Source organism: Trematomus bernacchii, unplaced genomic scaffold (genome assembly GCF_902827165.1).
Source record: "Trematomus bernacchii unplaced genomic scaffold, fTreBer1.1, whole genome shotgun sequence".
Classification (NCBI taxonomy): domain Eukaryota; kingdom Metazoa; phylum Chordata; class Actinopteri; order Perciformes; family Nototheniidae; genus Trematomus; species Trematomus bernacchii.
In genome coordinates, this window is record NW_022987966.1 from 2,750,502 (window position 1) to 2,773,316 (window position 22,815).

The following is a 22,815-nucleotide window of genomic DNA, read 5'->3' on the forward strand; positions in this document are numbered from 1 at the left end:
TGTATTACACACAATGCACTGTTTTTTGAGAACAAAAATTGGTGAATAATGCACCATAATACATTCTGACGGAAAATAAAAAATTATTATGAATACAAATAAAATAAAAGAAGCCTCCCGTGAGTTACTACAAGCTATAAAGTAGATTTTTAAAACGTTTTATAGAATAAAAGCTCAATGCTGGACGTTGTAGAAATGCGTGTGTGCACCACGACAAAGGAGCCTCATTCACTTTACATTGGGGTTGTTGCAGACACGTAAATGTAGCAAAGTTCGTGACTCCACCACGCACTGCGGTGTTAAGGAGTCGTGGTGGAGTCACGCATTCTGGTGAGACCAGGTTGACTAGCGGCCATGTTCCCCTGTAACCGTTCCAGTGGAGGAAGTCTTAGAGGAGAGAGCACTTCCTGCCCTTCTTCTTGACGGGGGGAGGGCAGAGGACAGCCCGGATGGCCTTGTCGAACACAGTTTTAAGGCCACGCTGAGTCAGGGCAGAGCACTCCAGGTACTTGACAGAGCCGATCTCTTTGGCCATCGCCAGTCCTTGGGGATATGTAATTGGTGCGAGTTTCTTCTCCTTCAGCCTCTCTATGGTGTCCTTATCTCTCAGATCCAGCTTGGTCCCCACCAAGATGATGGGAGTGTTGGGACAATGGTGTCTCACCTCGGGGTACCACTTGACATTACTATTATCATTATTATAAGCGAGACAATAAATGGCAAATATATAGAACATAAATGTATTTGAGATACGTTCATAACAAACGTAACTGAGAGAAAATAGGTTTCTAGAAGATATGTAGAACTTAAACGTTTTTGAGATATGTTCATAACAAACGTAATGTGGGAGAAAATAAGTTTCTTGCTAAACGTAATTGAGAATGCAGTATGAAACGACGACAAACAATATTGTGATTATTTACCCATTAACCAGCATAATAACGGATTTGGTAAACTGAACAGTGCTCTAAAATGATATTAATAAATTACTATTATCATTATTATAAGCTAGAAAAGAAATGGCAAAGATAGGTAGAAAGTAAACGTATTTGAGTTACATGCAAAACAAACGTAATGTGGGAGAAAATAGGTTTCTAGAAGATATGTAGAAAATAAACGTATTTGAGATACGTTCATAACAAACGTGACGTGGGAGAAAATACGTTTCTTGTGAAACGTAATTGAGAATGCAGTTTAGTTCTGTGGGGATGTAATTTTTAGGAGACAGGGTTGAGATTTCAGTATCCTGAGGCTCTGAGCCCCATTTATTTTCCTCACAGACGACAAAAAAAGTCTGACATTATACGATTTAAAATAAAAACAATAATCGTGGCTTGATATTGAGTAAGAAAATGTTTTTATGAACCCCACAGCTTCCGGTCTTCCAAGACCCGACCGGACAAAAAGACGTGTTGCAGGCTCGAAACACACTACCAATAGAAATACATTGCTTTTAAAATCGTTCTGTGTGACACGAAAAAAAGGGGAAAATCGTGTTGGTGAACACGAATCAATAGATTAAATGCCGTGAGACTGGGTTGAGGGATGGGTATCATTAAGGTTTTAACGGTACTACTACTTTTATCGATACCGCTTATCGGTCCGATCTTTTAACGGTACTCTTATGGTAAATGAATGAAACAATTGTGAACAAAATGAACATTGCTTTTTATTTTAAATAAATAAATAATATTCACATCAAAAGAAACAGCAGTGTTTTTTTTTACAGAACTGTAAAAACAAAACAAAAAAACTATTATTTACTGAAAAAATACAGTGGCACTGGTACAGAGCAACACAGGTGGGGCATACAGGTATGTTGCAAAAGGCCTAACAGTTCTTCTGGAGGAAGATTAACATGTTTGCCTTCTCTGGCAGAAGTCGGGACCTCTCCTGGCTAATAGTGTTCCCTGCAGTTGAAAATACCCTCTCGCTAGGGGTGGAGGAGGCTTGGACGCAGAGATATTTTGTTGCAAGATGTGTAAGGAGGGGCAGAGTAGCTCTCTTTTCCCACCACCACATCATAGGATCTTCAGCCATGGGGATTGGAAGCAGGTGTTTGTAGAGCTCAACCTCTTGGTCAACACGCTCGTTAAGGGTAAGGGACAAGGTGTTCTTTTGGGTGGTCACCCTCAACTCCCTGTCCTCCTCTGAGAACAGCTCCTCCAAGGCACACTTTGGTTTAAACAATGGAGGAGTGTCCTCCATTCCCTCTCCATCAGACTGCTCCTCCTGCTCTGTGTCTGTCTGCCATGGTGTTGCTTCTGTCACATTGGCCTCAACAGTTGCCTTCCTCCTTACCCCTAGATTCCACCGGGTCCGTCTGCGTCGCGTTACGGTTGCGCCGCGGTGTTCGCAAAGATCGCGGCCACTCTAGTCAATGGGTGCTATTCCACCAGATGCGCCGCGTTACGGCTCAGAAGCGTGCGTCCCAGAAGCGTCTCGGCGCTGGGCTCCGCTCAAAATAGGATGCAAGTCTATTTTCGACGCGAGGCGTTGCAGAGGCGCCGGGCAGGAAGTGGAACGGTCAGAGCATCCGGCCCATCCCCAAAATAAATTAATTTTGCAGACCCTATCCCTCCGTAGTCTTTCAAGTAGGAGGAGAAATGCCAGCGTTCTCCTCCGGTTTACAGGCACTGTGTAAATTATATATTTAGAATAATTATGATGATGAATGCATTTTTTTACCACTAAAATACAGGAACACATCTTTGATTCATGTCGTTTATAACTGGAATATTACAATTATTATTAACTTTGTCTGTACAAAGTAGCCTGTCCAGGAAATATGCCCAAATCAACAAAAACTGCGAGCCGGCAGGCAAGACGCTCCGCTTCTGAAATGCTTCTGAAACGCGCCCGGTAGGGTATGGCGCCGGAGGAGGCCGGACCAAAATCGCGGCGCAGCCGTGACGCGACGCAGACGGAATCGAGGGGTTAGCCTGTCCCAGGTGGCATCACTCACCAGCCTTCCTTTAAATCTGGGGTCCATTGCTGTGGCCTCATGCAGAAAGGCTTGAATATCCTCCCCCTGATATCGTCCTGAGAGGTTTCCCCATACCTTCTCTTTGATGCTTGAAACAAAGGTTGTGTACTCATGTTTCAAAGTGAAGTGGCCCTCAAGTTTTTGGAGGATGGGTATCATTTGTCCACAGGTGGCATCTTTTTCACAAGACACACAAAGTGTGGATGTATACAGGATCTTCATGAGCTTGACAAACTCCTCAGCCTTATGAAAGTCCTCATCCTTCAGGCGATCCAGGTTGTCCTTTGTCATAGCCTTTCGCAGTCGTGGATCCAAGGCTGCAGCCTGGATCGCTGGAAACTGCTCCATAAATCTCTATCATCAAATAGAGGGAATTCCACCAGAGGCTTGTACTACGAATCTAGTTCAACATATCCTGGATATGTTTGAGTTAGCCGGTTGATCCAAAACAAACGCGCTCTCTCTAAGCTGTCCTATGATGCTGGTTATCAACTCGTTAACTCGAGCCAGCTTTGTCCTATCTAGTTAGGTGCGCGTTCACATAAAATGGGTGGTATTTGGAGCATTCGACCAATCGGAATAATGGAGAAGCCTAGAGCAGCGTACTTCACAGCGGAGGAACAAACTAATCATGAGCCGCTTTGAGGATCTAAAGCACATTATAAAGGCGAAAAGCAACACGGTTGCGGCTGCCAAAAGTCGCCAAAGCGGTTGGCAACAGATTGCTGACTCCGTGAATGCGTAAGTAAAATACGTCCTATGTAACAGTGTGCACATCTTTAAAAAGTGTATTGGATGCACAATGAACAAAAATAAATCCGCCGCTTCCAGATTAATTTTCTAGTTTAGCGGATAAATAGTCATGAAAATACCAAATTGATCATTGAGTGGCAGCCTTTTTGTCTTTATAATATCATCGCCTGAGGGTCACAAGTGGACTTTCACGGGCCGTCTCCACGGCAGCGTTAAAAAAATCTTGGAGGTGGGCGTATCTGAAGCTTGAGGATTTTTTGCGAGCAACCAATCACATGAATCTCCCGCCCGCGACATACGAAGCAAAAAAGCCCGAAGTAAACTGGATATAAACTCCCCAAAACAGGCGAAAACCTACCACTGTCTCTGCCACCTCCCTCCATGCCTGGCTCCTCCGGTTTATATCCCGGTAGGTCTGGTCATAAAGCACCGGGTGATTGATTCGCTACCGCTAATTTCTCCTCCATTTTTTGGAATATGAGGAAATGACCTGCGGTATTTCTCTCCCAGCATACACGCCGTTTGATTGGCTAGAGCTTGAACTGTCAGATTTGCGTACACGGGATTTGATTGGCTGACGCTTCCACCTCAGCCTCAAAAGTTGAACATTGTTCAACTTTGGATCTTGAAAATCCTGAGAATCTCCGCTCGCCTGCCCACAATGCATTTCGGCGAAAGCGAAAAAAAGTGACGTCACCCCATTCAAAGTGAATGGGCAGAAGCGTTTCAAGATTTTTTAACGCTGCCGTGGAGACGGCAGCGTTTCAAGATTTTTTAACGCTGCCGTGGAGACGGCCCGTAAGCCATGCTTTAAGCCTAATGTTTTTTTTAATCCTTTTAATTTATAGCATTTTTTTCAAGCTGTACATGACATTTTTTGATTCGTTTTTCAGATGTAACCCCGGCGGGTCTAAAAGGACCTGGGAACAAACTAAAATTAAATACAAAAACATCATTTAATCTGTTAACCTGTTACGCACCGCCCCCCCGGTACCGGGCGGATAAACGCGTCATTTGCAGGAAACAACGTCTAAGGAATCTTAATATTTAATAAACTATGAATGTTTTATATCCATGTAACGGGAAGAAACTCAGCTAACTGATCAAATCAAATCAAGTTTTATTTATAAAGCACATTTAAAAGCGATTTTTGGTCGAGCCAAAGTGCTGTACATGTAATAAAAACACATTACTACAATCACAATAAAAGACAATAAATTACAACAGATATATATAAAAAAGAAGTGTGTTTTTAGTGTAGATTTAAAAAACCCTAGGGTCTGGGCCGACCTCACATGGAGGGGCAGAGTGTTCCAGAGCCTAGGGCCAGCTGCTGCGAAGGCTCGGTGCCCTCGGGTTTTAAGCCTGGTCTTGGGCACTACCAGCAGCAGATCTTTTTAATTTTTTTTCTCCAAAAAAACCCCACAATGCTAACACTCAGCCTCTGAATTAGCCACGAGCGAAAAAATGCTAACCTATCATTGCACCTAAACTCACTCATAACTCCCTTATTACTTATCCTAGATGCACAGCCAACCCATCGAAAACGAAAACATGTGGTGCTAGGTAGCTACAAACGCTAACATGGCTTACCTTGGTCAAAACTGGTCTTCAATGGCATTAAAACGATAAAAAAACGATGCTGCAGTTAATCCAGCGTTTCTCAAAGTGTGGGGCACGCCCCACTGGTGGAGCGCAGAGATGTGATAGGTGGGTCGCGAATAGACGTGATGAACGGGAGATTTAAAAAAAAAAAGGTTTTTTTATTAATTTTTTGGACCTCAGGCCGGAATCGAACCTGGGTCCTCGCGGGCGGTAGTGGACTGTTACAGCCGGAGACTCGCAATGGCTGTGGACTTTCACCGGAGCCTCACAACGGCGGGTGTTTGTGGCGGCCGGTGCGGTACCGGCGCAGCGGAGCTGTGAAAGTCCACGGCCCACCTATGCCAGAGCCAGCGGCCCACCGAAGGCAGCAGCCCACCGGGAAAAGTCCCGAATCTCCCGATGGCCAATCCGAGCCTGCTCACACACACACAACTGAAACCAAAATCATTTACAGACATATGTGACCCGCTCTATCGAAATCAGTCGGAAGTCGCAACAGCTCATTTCAAAATAAACGTGGATTTGCGTAAAAAAACTATTTTTTCGGGGTTCGGGTGTTTTGTTTGATTTTAAATAAACAAAGTCTTGGCTTTCAGAATATGAAACTTTTATTTCCAAAATCACACGATAAATACATTTTTGAAGCTTGTAAAGGGAAGATGACAGGCACCTCTCACTCGCAATCTGCTCTTCCGCAGCGCCGCACCCCCTCCCTCCGGCTGAAATTATGAATGTAAGGCATATAGTAATCATAGATAACACGGCAGGGTCCGTTACAGTTTGTTTTCATCTGATTTCAAATAAACAAAGTCTTGGCTTTCAGAATATTAAACTTGTTTCGGCAAATTTAGATGATAAATACAACTTTGAAGCTTGTAACGGCATAATTACAAGCGGAGAACGGAGTAATTTAACGTCACAGCAGGCATAACAACAGCCGGTGTTTCTCGTGAGTGTTTTCCCCGGGAAACAAACACAATATACACAAACGCAAAAATACACAAACGCACACACGTATACACACACACACTCGCGAGCTTCCCCCAGACCAGTAATCCAAACGGAAATATTTTCCCTCCGGACTATTTTGATCATTTGCTCCGCTAATAATCAATCAGATCGATGGATTCCAGAGAAGAGGAAACTTTGAAGGCCTTTTTCTCAAAATGATGACTCGGTGACAGTCATTATATAATGTGACATATTTTGCTTAATATTTGGAGTACAAAAACAATCCTGATATCATTAGAAAGCTAGGAATCTCCTCTTTCCAACAGTGTATACAACTCAAAATGTGTCTCCGGGTCAATGCGACTGATTTTGATGGAGCAGGTCACATATGTAAACATCTCTCATACACACATGTGAATTGCTCTCACACACACACACAACAGTGCTGCAGTCGGGAAGAAAAGCAATGTGGAGCGGCACCTCACCACTTCATAAGGAGTTTAACCGTGACACTTTTCGAAATCCCGTTTGTGTCCCCCCCACTTTACAAATAGGTCTATGTTTATTATTTTTTTTTAACATAAGCCGTCATCGCCACGGAGGAGCACACAGCCTCTGTGAGCAAGCGAGACAGAGAGAGAGAGAGAGACAGACAGACAGACAGAGAGACAGACAGACAGAGAGAGACAGACAGAGAGAGACAGAGAGAGAGAGAGAGAGCACACCTTTATCTATTTAATATAGCCTGGTTGTAAAAAATAAAGTAAGAAATCATTCCAATGTGTACTATAGGACAGTAAAAAATAAAAAAAACAGTTTAAAGGGGAGTGATTAGTAAAATATGCATAAATAGAAAGAAAGAATGCTAACTAGGTAACATAAGATAAGAATAAACCAGTTTAAATGATTTGTTATTGGTTGTGATCATATTCTAAAGATGTTTGGATCATTGAAAAGTATACAGCTCCCTTTCATATGAGTGTTGAGAGCTGTATCCATCAATTCATGTTGTGCTCAAAGTGCTCCAGATTGATGCATTTCACTTCAACATTTAAAAAAACATCTTCACGGGGGTGCATGCCCCCGGACCCCCCTAGAGGAGGGGAGGTCCACCCCCAAATAAAGCAGGTTAAAATAATTAAATTGAATACATGTTATTTTAGTAAACACTGAAAACGGGTCCCACAGACCCAAACAGCACACAAAGGTTAAAGGTAAGCATATAATAATGTTAAAATGTGCTAAATATATACACTACAAAAAAAGAGGAGTAAAAGTAGCTCACGACTTGTTTTATTTTTTGAAAGTAGCTCTCATCCTAAAAAAGGTTGGAGACCCCTGTTATAGAACGATACATTTGACAATTTTAAGCTTGGCCTACCATTTTATTGGAGCGATGAGGAGCAGGTGGGGCTTGAAAAGGCCCATCTGTTCAAAGTGGGGAATGACAGAAAAAGTTTGAGAACCACTGAGTTAATCCATAGGTTAATCCAATGTGTCTGTGTCCTCTTTGAAATGATTTCTGATAATCCATAAGCAATAAAACTGCTTTTTCGTTTCCAGATGTCAGAGCGAGAGATCGCTTCACTCTGGTGCAAACCTGCATGCGCGAAGCCCCCACCGTTTGTTTTCACAACGAGTGTGTGTGGGGGACTCCCCCTTCGATTCTATTGGCTCTAACGGTCAGAAAGAGTCAAATCGACCAAGGGGGGCCAGAGATATGAAAAAAAAAACATTTTCACCCAAATCACCTCAGAGGTGGAGTGGTTTTGGCTAAACCTCTCTAAAAAGGTCAAATGTCACTTGTTTTGCATCAATCTTGATACAGGGTACTTATTATATGTTGTACTTTGGATTCCTAAAGCTTTTAGTCTACCTTACCATCATCCAAGGGTAGTTTTCACTATAAGTAAAAAAAAAATGTTGGACGGACACTATAATTTACAGTTTTTTACTATGTAAAATCTGAATTTTCTTTAAAATAAAAAACATCTATATTGATTCTGACTTTTCTACATCCAACTCACAGGTTTATCATTACTTTGAGAAAAAAGATTATTAATTTAACCCTTTTAGAAGGGAAGATATGGTCATTTGTTCTGGGAATGTCATTTTCGAGCCTGAGACCTGAAAAACAGGCTCAGAGCTTAACAGGTTGAGTTTCCCTCTTTTGAGATCTTAAAAATACATACACGTTTTGTATTGCTTCAATTGTGTTTCATAACTGTATAGGAAAGCAGTCACATTTTTTCCCAATTCTTGCAGCCAACAAGAAAAAAAAGGACCAGAGGAAGACAGGAGGGGGCCCTCCTCCAGCAGAATTCACCCCTGCCGAGGAGCTGGCCCTCAGCAACAATGAGGGTCGGCCCTTGATGGTAGGGGTGGAAGGGGGGTTCTCTACAGACCCTGGTGGCAGCAGCTCCGGGTAAGAGTCAGGCAGCTTTGAACAGCTGGGATGCTATAAAACACAAATATATAATATATCTATTTTTGTGGGAGTAAGTAACATGTATTTTATTGTTCTGCAGATGATGGGGAGAACGTGGTGTTGCTGCCCCTCCCCAATCAAAAACTACCTCATAGAGGTAACGTAACCTTTGGTATGTCACCTATATGGTCGCTGAATATGGATAAAATAGACCATTTACATTTCTTCTTTTTTTCAGGAGTGCCTGGATGATGATGAGACGCTGTCTGTCTACTCAGAGAGCGCTCTGGCGGTACACTTTAGTATTTTGTTACCAATGATATGAAGTTTTCAATTTGCCCTAACACAGACAGAGAGGGTGTGGACACGTTGCTTTAATTGATTCTTTCTGATTAATTGCACATGGTGGTGGTCTGCACATGGGACAAATAACTACTGTCTATTGAAAATATATTTGCTTTTCTCAATTTGCAGGAAGAAGGAACCCAGCTAGCGGGGAACGTTCTCACAACTTTGGCTAACATTACCTACAGGTTCTAATAATGTTTTAAAGAAACGTTTTAATCTGATGTTCAAAGAACCTTTTCAGGATGTTTATTATTTCAAATAATGTTCCTATAAGGTTTAAGGTTAACTAAGACATAACGTTTTAACTGCAACATTCAGAGGATGTTTTGAGGATGTTATTAAGGCCTGAGATGACAGAAAGTTTTTTTATAAAACGTTCCTTTAATGTGATATGTTAACCAAGGTGGAACATTTTGCCTGCAACATTCTAAGGATGCTTTTTGGACGTTGCTGGGTAACAAATTAAAGATGTTCTTTATAAAACATTCTCCAAGCAACATTCTGAAAATGTTTTCAGGATGTTATTCTTTTTTTATAAAATGTTCCTGTGATGGCAAATATTAACACGGTCATGGTCAACGTCAGATTTATTTCTAGAGCGCTTTAAAAAACAAACTTGTTGCATTTGTTTGAAAAGGATGTTTTAAAAAAATCTGATGTCACCATATCTTCCTTTTGAAAAAAACAAACAAGCACGTAATTCATGATAAGCTGTAAGCAGATATTGCATGTTTGCGGTGGCATGTGTGAGTTCCCAGCTAGAAATGTTTGTTACCATTCATTGTTCTAGGAATGTTTTCAGCGGGACGTTTTATTTTGGTTCCGAGAATGTTCTTCTGAAAGGTTTGATAATGTTCTTTAAAAACATTCTTGAAATGCTTGGTGATAACCTTCTTAAAATGTTTGGTGATAACCTTCTTAAGATGTTTTTGATAACATTGTTAGAACATGATGTCCTACTGTTCTTAAAACGTTTTCAACGGGACGTTTTATTTTGGTTCCCAGAATGTTCTTCTGAAAGGTAGGATAACGTTCTCTAAAAATATTCTTAACATTTTTGGTGATAACTTTCTTAAGATGTATGAGCGTATAAGACAATGAATAGGACGTATAAAAACGAATTTGCATGCCAATATTCACTCACATGCACTTATAATCACACTAAGGTATGTAGGCCCACAGTATTCATAATATCATATGTGTAATATATCAGAAAATAATCACACTTTTTTCTGACTATAAAGGTTGTGTCTCGTATGTAGGTTCTAACTGTTAGATAAGCTATCTGGCCGTGTGTGGTTTGTGAGGGCTGTGTATAAACAGTGTCCGCTGTTTATGCATATTGGATACAAATCGTTATTGCACCCTTTAGATTTGAGACCGACAGACATATAGAAGAACGGACTGACTGTCAATGCCCGTCCCTGAAACCCATGTTAGTGTTTGTATGTGTTTGTTTCTACTGTGTGTCTCTCTCTCCCCCCACCCCTGCCTGCTGGTCTGCTCTACACGGCTGGGAGCAATCTCCAATCAACCACACCTGCAACCTGCTCATCAGCCACACTATGAAAGCCTGCAGCCTGCACTCATTCCCTGCCGGATTGTTGCCGTGAATATACGCATTTTTATGTCTCTCCCAGGAGGAATCCAAGGCCTTCCACACTCCCAAGACCAGCCAGGCCTCTCTACCCACCCTGGAACAACTGTTTCCCACTGCCGCCATAACCAACCTCCACTCCCAGCTCCCCTTTTCTAATAAACAAATGTTACTTTCACCAGCTGATTCAGAGTCTGATTCTGGGTCCCCTCCAGTACATGTGACTTGTACTAGCAGCTGGTCGCATTTAAAAAATACTTCTGATAAATCAGAACAATAAAGCACGTTATCCTACTCTAAAATAATAACATTCTGGCAACATAAAAAAAATCTAACTTGCAGCTGAAAACGTTATAAGAATAGTAGGGCATAATGTTCTAACAATGTTATCAAAAACATTTAATAAAGGTTATTACCAAGCATTTTAAAAATGTTTTTAGAGAAAGTTATCCTACCTTTCAGAAGAACATTCTGGGAACCAAAATAAAAAGTCCCGCTGAAAACGTTTTAAGAAAGTAGGGCATAATGTTCTAACAATGTTATCAAAAACATTTAAAGAAGGTCATTACCAAACATTTTAAGAATGTTTTTAGAGAATGTTATCCTACCTTTCAGAAGAACATTCTGGGAACCAAAAGAAAACTTCCCGCTGAAAACATTCCTAGAACAGTGAATGGTAACATTCTCAGAATGTTTTTAGAACCAAAGATTTCTAGCTGGGAACTCTTCCTCCCCCGCAGCCTGGGCCCTCATCACGACAAGTAATTAATTAAACAAAATGTAAAAGTATAGTCAAGTTTTTAAAATGGTCAGCTTTCTTGCTGTGAGCCATGCTTGAATGTTAAAGCAACATTCATGTGTTTCAGGCTGAAGCAGACACTGTGAGGGCCCTGTACAAACGGACCCTAGTCCAAACCATTCAATTGAATGAGCTACTCCATTTAAAAAAACAAAGTTGGAGGTGGAAAGATTGGGCAGAGAAAGACAGGTAATTTTGTAACATTCAGTAATTTATTTTCAAGTCAAATGAAAGGTGCATAAGGTGACCTTTACATCTTTTCGGATACCTAAAAGAGAAATCCCTTTTTTCTTTACAGAAAAAGTCAACGAAAAAATATGTTTTTTTCTCTTTTTCCTTTGAGCCCTCGCAGGCAGGTGAATCGGGCCTTCAGTAGTCCAAAGGTCATTTCTATCCTGACCCTGGTTTTGGTATGGGCCACATTAAAACTTGTTTGTGGCCCTTCACCAGGGTTAGGATACAGGGTCATCAGGAAAGGCTGGCAGGCATAACCCCTGTCCCCGAGCAGCACTCCACTGAAGAGCCCTGAAGATAAAGGAACATTTCCATAAGTATACACAAAAGGCAGTTTAAGAAGCACAAAACAATAAGAATGTACAGTTGCCATACCCTGCTCGAGTTTGTGACACAGTGAAGACTCTGAGAAGATCCTCGAGTCATGGACTGACCCAGGCCACTTTGCCTCAAGGCTTGTGTTGAGACACCTGTGGTCACAGGTGGCCTGCAAAAGCATGTGGGGTTAACAAGCCTACTTCCACAATAAGAGCATCAGAGTCAGTGTAGCATCAATGTTCATTTGAAATGAGTCCATGTTATAGAGAAAGATAGTCCAAGTGTGAAACATGTACTGTGTGAATATTTACATGTGTGATTTCCTTTAATCACCCAGACTTCAATGTGTGTTCTATAAGTGAATGTGCAAGATTTACCTGAATGTTGAGGCTGTGGAATGTTTTGCGATTGACATAGTCGCCTTCATTTTCTCCCAGGGACGCAGAGATCGGTATGTGTGTGCAGTCGATACAGCCAAGCCCCCTGGGAAACCCTATGAAATAATAGGCTGCATTTATTATACAACAGTGTACGTCATAGGAACAACATTCACTGTAAAGATATAATCACATACCTGCCATGCTGTAAAATCCCTCTTTGATCGTCTGCGTGGGACATGTGCCAGGAAACACAACAAAGGACTCTGCGAGCCCTGTCAGAGCATGTGCGACCTTATGAATAGCACTGCAGACTGTATTCTTGCTGAGGTTCTCTGCATCACCCACAGCATACAGAAAACTACCGCTCGCAAAGTAGCGCAAAGCAATACATACAGTCTGCGGCACTGTAAGGGCACAACTCCGATGTGTGGCATTAGCAATATATGGCTCAAGGAGCTGACACAGATAAGTCAGCCCTTCTGACGAGAACCTGTATCTTTCATACAAATACTCATCAGAGAAAGCCAAAGGGTTTAGTCTGTCCCCAAAGATCCTCTCCCGCCTGAGAGCGCCTCTCAAAATCCGATCTCCGAGCTCCACAGTGTCATCCACAAATGCCAACGTCATTTTCACAAAGATTTCATTGGTCGATAGGCGGAGCTTTTATAGACTGATCTCTTATCCTGGAACCTAACCTGCTCCGGAACAGACTAGCCGTTCAGCATAAGTTACCGTGGAGATCTAGCCCGCTAAGCAGTGAACCAGCGTCGCAGGACCGGAAATACAGAGTTTTCCCTGAAGTTAGCTCGCTAAGCGAAAATCCTGCTTCGTAGTACAGGGGGGTATACTACGAATCAAGATTTTCGTTTAGCAAGCTAACTTCAGGGGTTTCCGGTCCTACGAAGCTGGTTCACTTTTTAGCAGGCTAGATAACTTATTCTGAACGGCTATCCTCCGGAGCCAGGATAGGTTCCAGGATAAGAGCTCAGCCTATAAAAGCTCTGCCTTTCGACCAATGAAATCTCTGTGAAAATGATGTCGCCTTTTCTCGAAAACACTGTGGAGCTCGGATTGCGAGAGGCGCTCACAGGCGGGAGAGGATCTTTAGGGAAAGAATTTCAATCAGGAGAGACGTGATGTATGGAATACATATTTATTACCGGGACACATAAATGAATGATAATAGGCGCGTTCACACCAAGTACTTTTCCCACAGTAGTTCATGAGAACTTTAGTTCATGAGAGTTCTTTTAGTTCTGACGAACTAAAGCAGATCGCGTTCACACCAAAATGAGTTGCTGGGGGTGGATTAGGCAAATGAGCTGCTGACGTCACTTCTTCTTCTTCTGCTTTGGTTTTACTGGCAGGCCGCAAACAACTTCACGGCGAGTACAGTAGGTGGCGGTATGCACCTTAAAGTTGCAATCCGCCAAAAAACCGAGAGAAGAAGAAAAAAAACTTCCGCTTCCGCTGTATGCTTCTGTTTACCTTCCGACCTCAGTCAGACACGCTATGGAGTTGACTGAAGTTGTGGTTTTGGTGCTCGTGTTACACAGCTTCGTAACTGAGTTATTTAAGCCAATAACTCAGCCACAAATACAGATCGACCATTCAAATGCAATAGCAATGCTGATTCGGAGGCGAAGGCGGTTAAGAAGCCTTAACAAAAGGACTGGACGGCGACAAGCACACGCTCTGGACATGTTTCGTCGTAGGACAGCTGAGGAGGATGACCGTTATCACGCCCAAAGAACAGCAATGGTACGTTCAGTAAATCACATTAATACTATCTAATGTAGGATTTATGGAGTTATGTAGGGCTAATTTGTGTCTTTGTATGTGTTCCAGATATGCGAATACTATGGAACGCGTCGTGTCCCGCGCTTTCTCTGGGTGAACAATAGAACGTCGGCCTGGTGGGAAAAGGTGGTGCCAACGTACACCAATGTGCAGTGGATCAAAGATTTCCGAATGTCCAAGTGCTCTTTTCAACTGCTCTGTATGCGCCTGGAAGCAACGTTGGGGAGACGCAACATCAACTACCGGGAGTGTGTACCCGTGCCTAAAAAAATCGCCATAGCACTGTGGAAACTTGCGACCAACTCTGAGTACAGGACCATCTCTCATTTGTTTGGAGTCGGCAGATCTACGGTGTGTTGCTGTGTGCAGGAGTTCTGTTCCGCTGTTGTGACGCTACTCCTTCCTGAGTTCATGCCATGGCCGAACTCTGAGAAGTTAGAGGAGATGGCGTTATATTTTGAGGGCAGATGGGGTGTGCCACAGTGTGTAGGTGCAGTAGATGGATCACATATCCCTATTCTGAGACCAGAGGAATACCACAACGAGTATTTCAACCGCAAAGGCTGGCACTCTGTCATCCTGCAGGGTGTTGTGGATGGTAAGGGCCTCTTTTGGAGTGTTTTTGTTGGCTTACCAGGGAGCATGCATGATAGCAGAGTGTTCAGCTTGTCATCACTGGTTAGTTGTGTGAATAGAGGTGGTCTACTTCCTCATGTAACAAGGAATATTGGTGGACATGATGTGGGTTACTATATCCTTGGTGACTCAGCCTACCCCCTGCAAAGATGGCTGATGAAACCTTTCCAAGGAAGGCTCACACCCCAGCAACATGTGTACAACCGCAAAACAAGCCGAGCACGAGTGGTGGTGGAGAACGCTTTTGGCAGACTGAAGGGCAGATGGCGGTGCTTGATGAAGCGAAACGACTGCAACATGGACAATATCAAAATCCAGGTGGCAGCATGTTGCGTATTGCATAACCTGTGTGAGCGTCGTGGTGATGAGTACAGGGAGGAATGGACTGCCTTACCGGCGACCCAGCTTGATGGGCCAGCGCCAGACATTGTTGAGGCTGGGGGGCAAGACACGCGCACAGCTCTTATGACGCATCTGAACAACATGTAAATTGACAATAAAGCAGATCTTTTGTACTTTTGGTTCTCTTTATTTACCCCAGTCAACAGACAAAATTACAATAGTGCATACACACCTTAGTGCAAAGATAAAATGTCAGTATCAAAACAGTACTCATACTGTATATTTGTATATTAATGAGTATATTATTATGTTGAATGTGTGTTAAAGACAATGGGATGAGGTTGAAGGCTCTTAAAAAAGCTTTTGGATACCATCTTTACTGTGATAAATACATACATGTTAAGCATACACACCTGAAGAACTACGTACGTGCAGATCATCTTCACTGTGTGTTGTCGCCCAGAACCGCACCATACAGGTGAAATACTGAGTAGAAATACTGTCAGCAGAACAATGCACTTCATCAGTCATGACTTTTCAATATTTATAATAGTTTTTAAGTACTTTAAAATAGCCAAGTAATACTGAGCAATGATGACAACCATTCATATTTTTTTGTTTATTACAAATTAAAGTAAAATATACACAAGTGATTTTGGACGTGTGCCCTGCAGCCATGAATTGCATTAAAAGCAGCAAGAAACTTTGAATTGATTTCATTTTATACACATTTATATCTGAGTAGGCAATATCAATATAATCAATTACTGTAGTACATGTCATTCATTTGTGATATAAAGTCTATGCCTAGGTGGTGCATATTCTGGAAAATCAATTGAGAAACAAAAAAAGAACAAAATCTCAAATTAAGTTTAAATGACTTCTGATTTGTCTGACCATAGGAAAGAGTTAGATAAGAAATAATACCACTAACATGTCTGTAGTATTGCACAGTAAATAGGCTCAGCAGTTAACACCTTTATTATATATCCTCCTGAGAGGAACTCAGTTCACGAACTCCTATGTTCCCTTACTATAATTAATTAAAATATTGAACTCACAACACTGTTAATTACAAACTTAACCATTTATCTTTCTATAAATAGTGTTTGTGTTGATGGACGCCATTTTGAAATACAATGGAATGATCTTTTTCAAAGCCACATATATGGGGTGGGACACTATAAATAAAGCTTCGCCAGTTTCATGGTGTCATGATGGTATCAGAATAATCACTTACATGTGATGTATAGGATGCTACACAGGTCACCATAAAGATAAAGTGTCAGGAGAAATAAGCAAGACACGCAAGACATCGCCATGTAGGTTCTCTTTTATTTATCAGCAGCAGATCAATAAGTGTCAGTAGTATCAAAACAATATAATAACAGTGGCAATATATATATATATATATATATATATATATATAACAATAATAACAATAATAGGCTCAGCAGCAGACACACCTTAGTGCAAAGTTAGGTGTCAGTATTAATAACAGTGGCATATATATATGTATTTTAATACAAAATTGACTGTCCCAGATGTGGGGATAGACTCAGCAGCAGACACACCTTAGTGCAAAGTTAGGTGTCAGTATTAATAACAGTGGCATATATATATGTATTTTAATACAAAATTGACTGTCCCAGATGTGGGGATAGACTCAGCAGCAGACACACCTTAGTGCAAAGTTAGGTGTCAGTATTAATAACAGTGGCATATATATATATATATATATATAAAATAATAATAATAATAATACAAAATTTACTGTCCCAGATGTAGGCAATTTGGGGTGAAGTGTCTTGCCCAGGGACACAACGACATGCTGACTGCAGTGGGGTTTGAACCTGTGCTCCCCTGATCCGAACACCAACGCACTCACCCACTGCGCCACACGCCTCCCAACAAGTCATTCTATAGTTGACTAACGACGACAAGTTTTTCTTTTCTTTTTAATTGGAGGCCTGTTGGATTTAACCAGCTCGCTTAGCACTCCCAGAAGCCCAGCCTGAAAGCTATTTTGTTGCTCCACCTGGAGCGCCGCCACCTCCACCTGGCGCGCCGCCACCTCCACCTGGCGCGCCGCCGAGTCAGCCATCACCTGTAGAAGCTGGTCCTGCGATTCCTGGGCCTTGTGTGCATGCAGCAGCCGTTCGTCATGCATCTCCTTGTTGGCCATGGCATGCCGGTCCTCATTTTCCTTGCTGGCCAAGGCACGTGATGGTGTCCAGGAAGCTGTCATCCCGTGTCCTCTTTCCTAATAGGAGAAATAAGCCAAGTAGTTTTACAACTTACTAGGAATGTGTTTATTAGCTAATATAAGATAGGATCAAATAGCTGACGCTCAAAGTGCCCTTATTTATTGTTTTGTGCTTGATGTATGCTAGAATTTTATTTTGTCAAAAAATGATTAAGAGCTTTCTTACCGGAAGTCATGTGACCTCTAGCCCCGGATGTTTACGCTTGTGAGAGAGTGAAAAGGGCGCGAAAAGTGTAAACGATGTATGTTCACGGTGTTTCATGATTGTACCAAGAAATAAATAAACGTGATTAGTGGACATCAGTTCGATGCGTAACCTTCTTTCAAGGCCAGAGTAGTTACAGTGTGTTTATATGTACCTTTGCGTTTGGTTGTTGGAAAAGGAGATGAGGAGGCGCTACCGTGGATTTCCGGAGGGGGAAGCTCACTGATTTCCAATTCCAGGGGAAACACCACGTTGCCTGAAACACACGATTAGTGCCATGAGTTAGTGAAGCAAATTACAGAACATGGCACACTTATTCACAAGTCAAAACGTTTTTATAGCGGCCAAGAATAGCTAGTGAGCTAGCTAGCTGTTATTAGCTAGCTATGTTGTGACCTGCTAACAGTGTTACCCAATTCAACCTAGCATTGCTAACTCAATCTACCGAGCAAACAAAAGTACATCTGAGACCAGTATTGTGCAGATTAAAACAGTAAAGTGCATGTAGTATATTTTACATTCGATTAGTGCCATGAGTTAGTGAAGCAAATGAGATAGCGGCCGAGAATAGCTAGCTAGCTGTTAGCCAATTCAGCCTAGCATGGCTAGCTCGATCTACCGAGCCATAGAAGTATATATGTGACCATTATTGTGCAGATTAAAACAGTGCAGTGCATGTAGTATATTTTACCTAATTCGTCATCGTCCTTGGACAATTCCCCCGCCATTGCATCCTCCCACCCCATCGTGCTCGAAGCGATGGTACTTGCGGTGCCGACGAATGAGGGTCTGTGGCCAAGCAAAGCATTCAAACGATCGTACCACTGGCTGGTTTTCCGACCGTTACCACTCTTGTTGTTGTGGTCTTTTATTTTTTTGAAGTCCTGCTTAAGTTTCTTGATCTTGTCCCGGCATGATTTAGCGCCATGGATGATCCCGATGGCCGCTAACTCCTGCGAAATGCACTCATACATTTTCGCGTTGGAAACTGCCTTCAGCTGAAGTGCCTGGATCGCGTCGTCCGCGTAAATATCAAGAAGCGCCGAAACATCATCATCAGTCCATCGCTCCACTGATCTCTTTGGTGTTGTCATATTGCCAACTGCTGGTTTTGCACAAAAAAAATCTCTTCGTTGCTACGCTGAGATTTTAATGCGTGCAAGTAAAATGGCTGCTTTATAAAACTTTTCTGGAGTTGTACGGGGCGTGGTTTGCATTCCGCACAGCCAATCAGACGTACGAACTACTTTCTCCCACAACAGTCCCTGCTCTCTAACAGGGACTGAAAAGCGGGTCTCACGAACTAAGTTGAGCTACTTTAGTTCCTGGGGCTTTTTGGTGTGAACGCAAATATATCGTAGTTCTGATGAACTATTGTGGGAAAAGTACACCAAAGTACTCCGGTGTGAACGCACCTATTGATTGCCACAATTATAACAGGAGAATGAAATGGTGTTTGGCGATTAGGCCCCAGTTTGCAGGATAATCATTCAGGAGGGGGAAGAACCGCTCCGATGAAACCCCCCGGGGTCTAGACACTGGTGGTGGTGATAAGTAGGTGGGAACGGACTGCAGGGAGAAGGTTTAGCTTGGTCCTGAAGGAGACAGGAGGCGAAAGGGGTGGAGGAGGGTTGCGTTGTTGTCACCTGAAATGACAGCTGGCAGAGGGAAGAGCAGATATAAAGGGATTAGCGGGAGCTATGATAGGCTTGTGAGAATGGAGAGAGGAGACATTGGTTAGCTGGGGAGTGACGCCCCCGATCACTTAATGAGTAAGGAGAGTGTAATGTGGTGACGTGTAATCTGAATGAAGAGCTTGGTCTTCCTGATTGAACTTGCGCTGAGCTTCATTTCAATCAGGAGAGACGTGATGTATGGAATACATATTTATTACCGGGACACATAAATGAATGATAATGATTGCCACAATTATAACAGGAGAATGAAATGGTGTTTGGCGATTAGGCCCCAGTTTGCAGGATAATCATTCAGGAGGGGGAAGAACCGCTCCGATGAAACCCCAAAAGAAGTGAAGTATAATATACTGAGATGAAGTGAGTTTCTTACCTTGTGGGCTGACTGCAATGATCTATGGAGGAAATGAGAGATTAGCACATGATCGCACAATTTGCCGGAATCAACTGCCGGGCTTACGGGTCCACCCGCGGACGCTAACTGCCGAAATCAGTGCCGGGCTTAGATGAAAACGACCCGACGGTCGCCTGCCTGGCTACGCAGGGCTTGACTACGCCGACACGATGGTGGGACGGCCTGACGATGCAGGAATCTTTATTACGTAGACACGGAGGTCTATACGGACCGAAGTCCCGCCTGACGTCGCAGGGTAAACATACAACACAGACCCGAAGGTCGACAGCCTGACGTCGCAGGATAAACATATAACACAGACCCGAAGGTCGACAGCCTGACGTCGCAGGATGAACATATAACACAGACCCGAAGGTCGACAGCCTGACGTCGCAGGATAGACATACAACACAGAACCGAAGGTCGACAGCCTGACGTCGCAGGATAGACATACAACACAGACCCGAAGGTCGACAGCCTGACGTCGCAGGATAAACATACAACACAGACCCGAAGGTCGACAGCCTGGCGTCGCAGGATAAACATGTAACACGGACCCGAAGGTCGACAGCCTGGTAAACGTGAACACGGACCAAGTCAGGTGCCTGCAGTGCAGGGGAACGTAGGCCCGTGACATGAAATACTAACGTGATGAGACATAATTCCCCGGGGCACGAGCCCGCGGACTAGGGCAGAAAGCGATGAAAATCCAATGTACGACATATACATGCAAACGTGCTATAAACCACCACCAGTTATATGCATATTTATCATAGGTAAGCTGGAGAGATCTTGGATTGCCAGCACGAGCCGATGTCCGGGCGAAGAGGGAGATGTAGACCACGTAATGCAAGTGAGCTGTTACTTGAGTACAGTAATGCATGAATATCATAACCAGGCTTAATACGAGCCATGTGAGCATGAGCCAAGAATATGAATGAAGTGCAGGAAGCACGCATGAATAACATGCGCTTAGTTAAATACTGAAACGTGACGCATGATATAGGTCTAGCTTAATTAGCAGTTAAGCGCCGTGCTGATAAGCTGATGGGTGATTAAGACTGTCTTCTATCACCTGAGAGAGAATGATGAGGGACACTAGGGTTAGATCCAACGAGGGGGATAAATGTGTAACCAATGGTGGAAATATGAGCGTGCCGCTATGCGGATGATCTCGTGCAGGGAAGAGTCACTACTGAAGAGAGTGGGCTCGAGACTCGCTTCCCTGCGAGATTCCCCCCCAAAACGGAGCATGTGCAGTACACGTCCTTAAGAGGTTTTTTTTTTTTTCCGTTGTTGTTGTTGTTGTTGTAATGGTGCATGATAAGATAGTAGTGCTGCGCTGAATGTGGGCATGTATTTACCTTACGTGATGCGACAAGTCTAACTAGATTTGCCTTACCCTGAACCTAAAGATAGCAATAACCTATGTCGGAAATCCTCATGAATTTGTTGCAAACTGCCTCTTGTTGGAGCAGAACACCTCTGCTACGCGCCGTTCGTTGGATGAGGCTGGATCTCTATTAAATTAAGAAAGGAATTGAAAACACCGGAATCAAAGTTATAACAAATTATCTGAGTTTACTTCTAGTAGGAAACCAAACACATATACAAGTTATACAGAGTACTCAAGTACTCCGGGCTTCAGGTTTGTGACGCGGTTTACAGGTAGACAGACCAGCCTTCAGGAAACGAGAAGTACAGACTTCAGGTTTGGGATGCGGTTTACACGTCTCTAGACCAGCCTTCAGCAAACCAGAAGCATTTTTACACACACAAACATCAGTATTTCTATCTATTTTTGGGGCGGAGATGGGTCATCTCTTCCTTCCCACTTTTCTCCCAAGCGAATTAGAGAGCCCCTGGGGAGGAGCTGTTTAAACTGACCACCTCCCCCAAGTGCCCTGACTGGCTGGATTCGCTTCTGGCCGGGTTCAATCAGAGGTCTGACCAGAGAGTGAGATCCCAAGCCACACCAGGTCAAAAGTCAATGTTTATCTTTACCTTATCTTACTCTACATTCCTTTCCCAGGGGATATTTTCACCTAAATTATCCTCCTTCAGACATTTAAACTCTTCTCCACCTATTTAACGATGTCTTTTAACGACTTAATGACCGCATCTGGCTTTTATGGATGATAAGAAGGATGTTGGTGTGTTGAAACACAGAATCTCTGGATCAGTGAGTTTGAAAGTAAGAATAACATTCCTATTCTAAGTGACTTATCAAAACCCGTTTGTGATTACCTAAAACAGTTCAAACAATACATGTTTACTTCAATACAGTGTAGAATCATATCTTTTTACTTCACTCTGCAGCCTGCACTTGACGCCTGTTGTTACGTAGAGGCGGGGCGCAGGAGAAGCGGGAGATGAGGTGAAGCTTCGCACGCGAGGATGTTGTTCAGCGTGGAGGGGCATTATGACTATGTACAGCAGGATCCATCGAGAGCTTGTGAGCTGACTGCGGTGATCGGAGTTAGGGTTTGAGGGATCTTTGGGTAGCCAGCACGGCACTGATGTCCGGGCGAATGTAGGATGTGAAGGCAGAAGAGGATCACCGTCCGAGTTGTTGCAGGGATGAAGGAGAAAGGCCTTGATTAGCAGCAGAGGTGGCTGCACCTATCCTGAACGAATGCCCCGAGTATAAAATGGGTGATAAGCCGGATTTAATGAGAACTTGCTTAAGGTAATGTTTAAACCAGCGCTGAGTTAATGGAATATTCCCTTTAATGAGAAATAGTGGTGAGGACGGATTTGTGGAAGATCTGAGGTGCAAGAATTTAATCATGGATTTATGAGGGCAAAACGGGGAGTCAATGCGAGCCGCGATAACGGAGCAAGCTCCTCCGCATTTGGAGTGTTTAAGGCTTAAGCTAAAGTGGCTGGCGTGAAAAGATAAGTCGGAAAGACAGACATCTTGATTGGGATCGAACGTAAGGGAAGCTGTGGCGAATTCGCCTGGTCTGAGGAAAGCATAAAATGCTAGGAGAAACAAAGCATCGAGCAAAGCGTCGATGTAAGGGGAGAATAAACCTTGTCTAAGTTTGGAAAGCATGAGGTGCAGGATAGAGAGCGT

At 43.0% G+C, this 22,815-nt stretch overlaps 1 protein-coding gene across 1 annotated transcript; it reads right to left on the minus strand.

Moving 5' to 3' along the window:
• Positions 1–11,771: 11,771 nt before the first annotated feature.
• Positions 11,772–13,026, minus strand: LOC117471053 (putative nuclease HARBI1). The gene is made up of 4 exons (XM_034115831.1): positions 12,594–13,026; positions 12,397–12,512; positions 12,077–12,188; positions 11,772–11,992 (listed from the first exon to the last, which is right to left on the minus strand). Exons 1-4 carry the CDS (start codon positions 13,024–13,026, stop codon positions 11,772–11,774), a joined length of 882 nt encoding a protein of 293 aa, XP_033971722.1.
• Between the last annotated feature and the right edge of the window lie 9,789 nt (positions 13,027–22,815).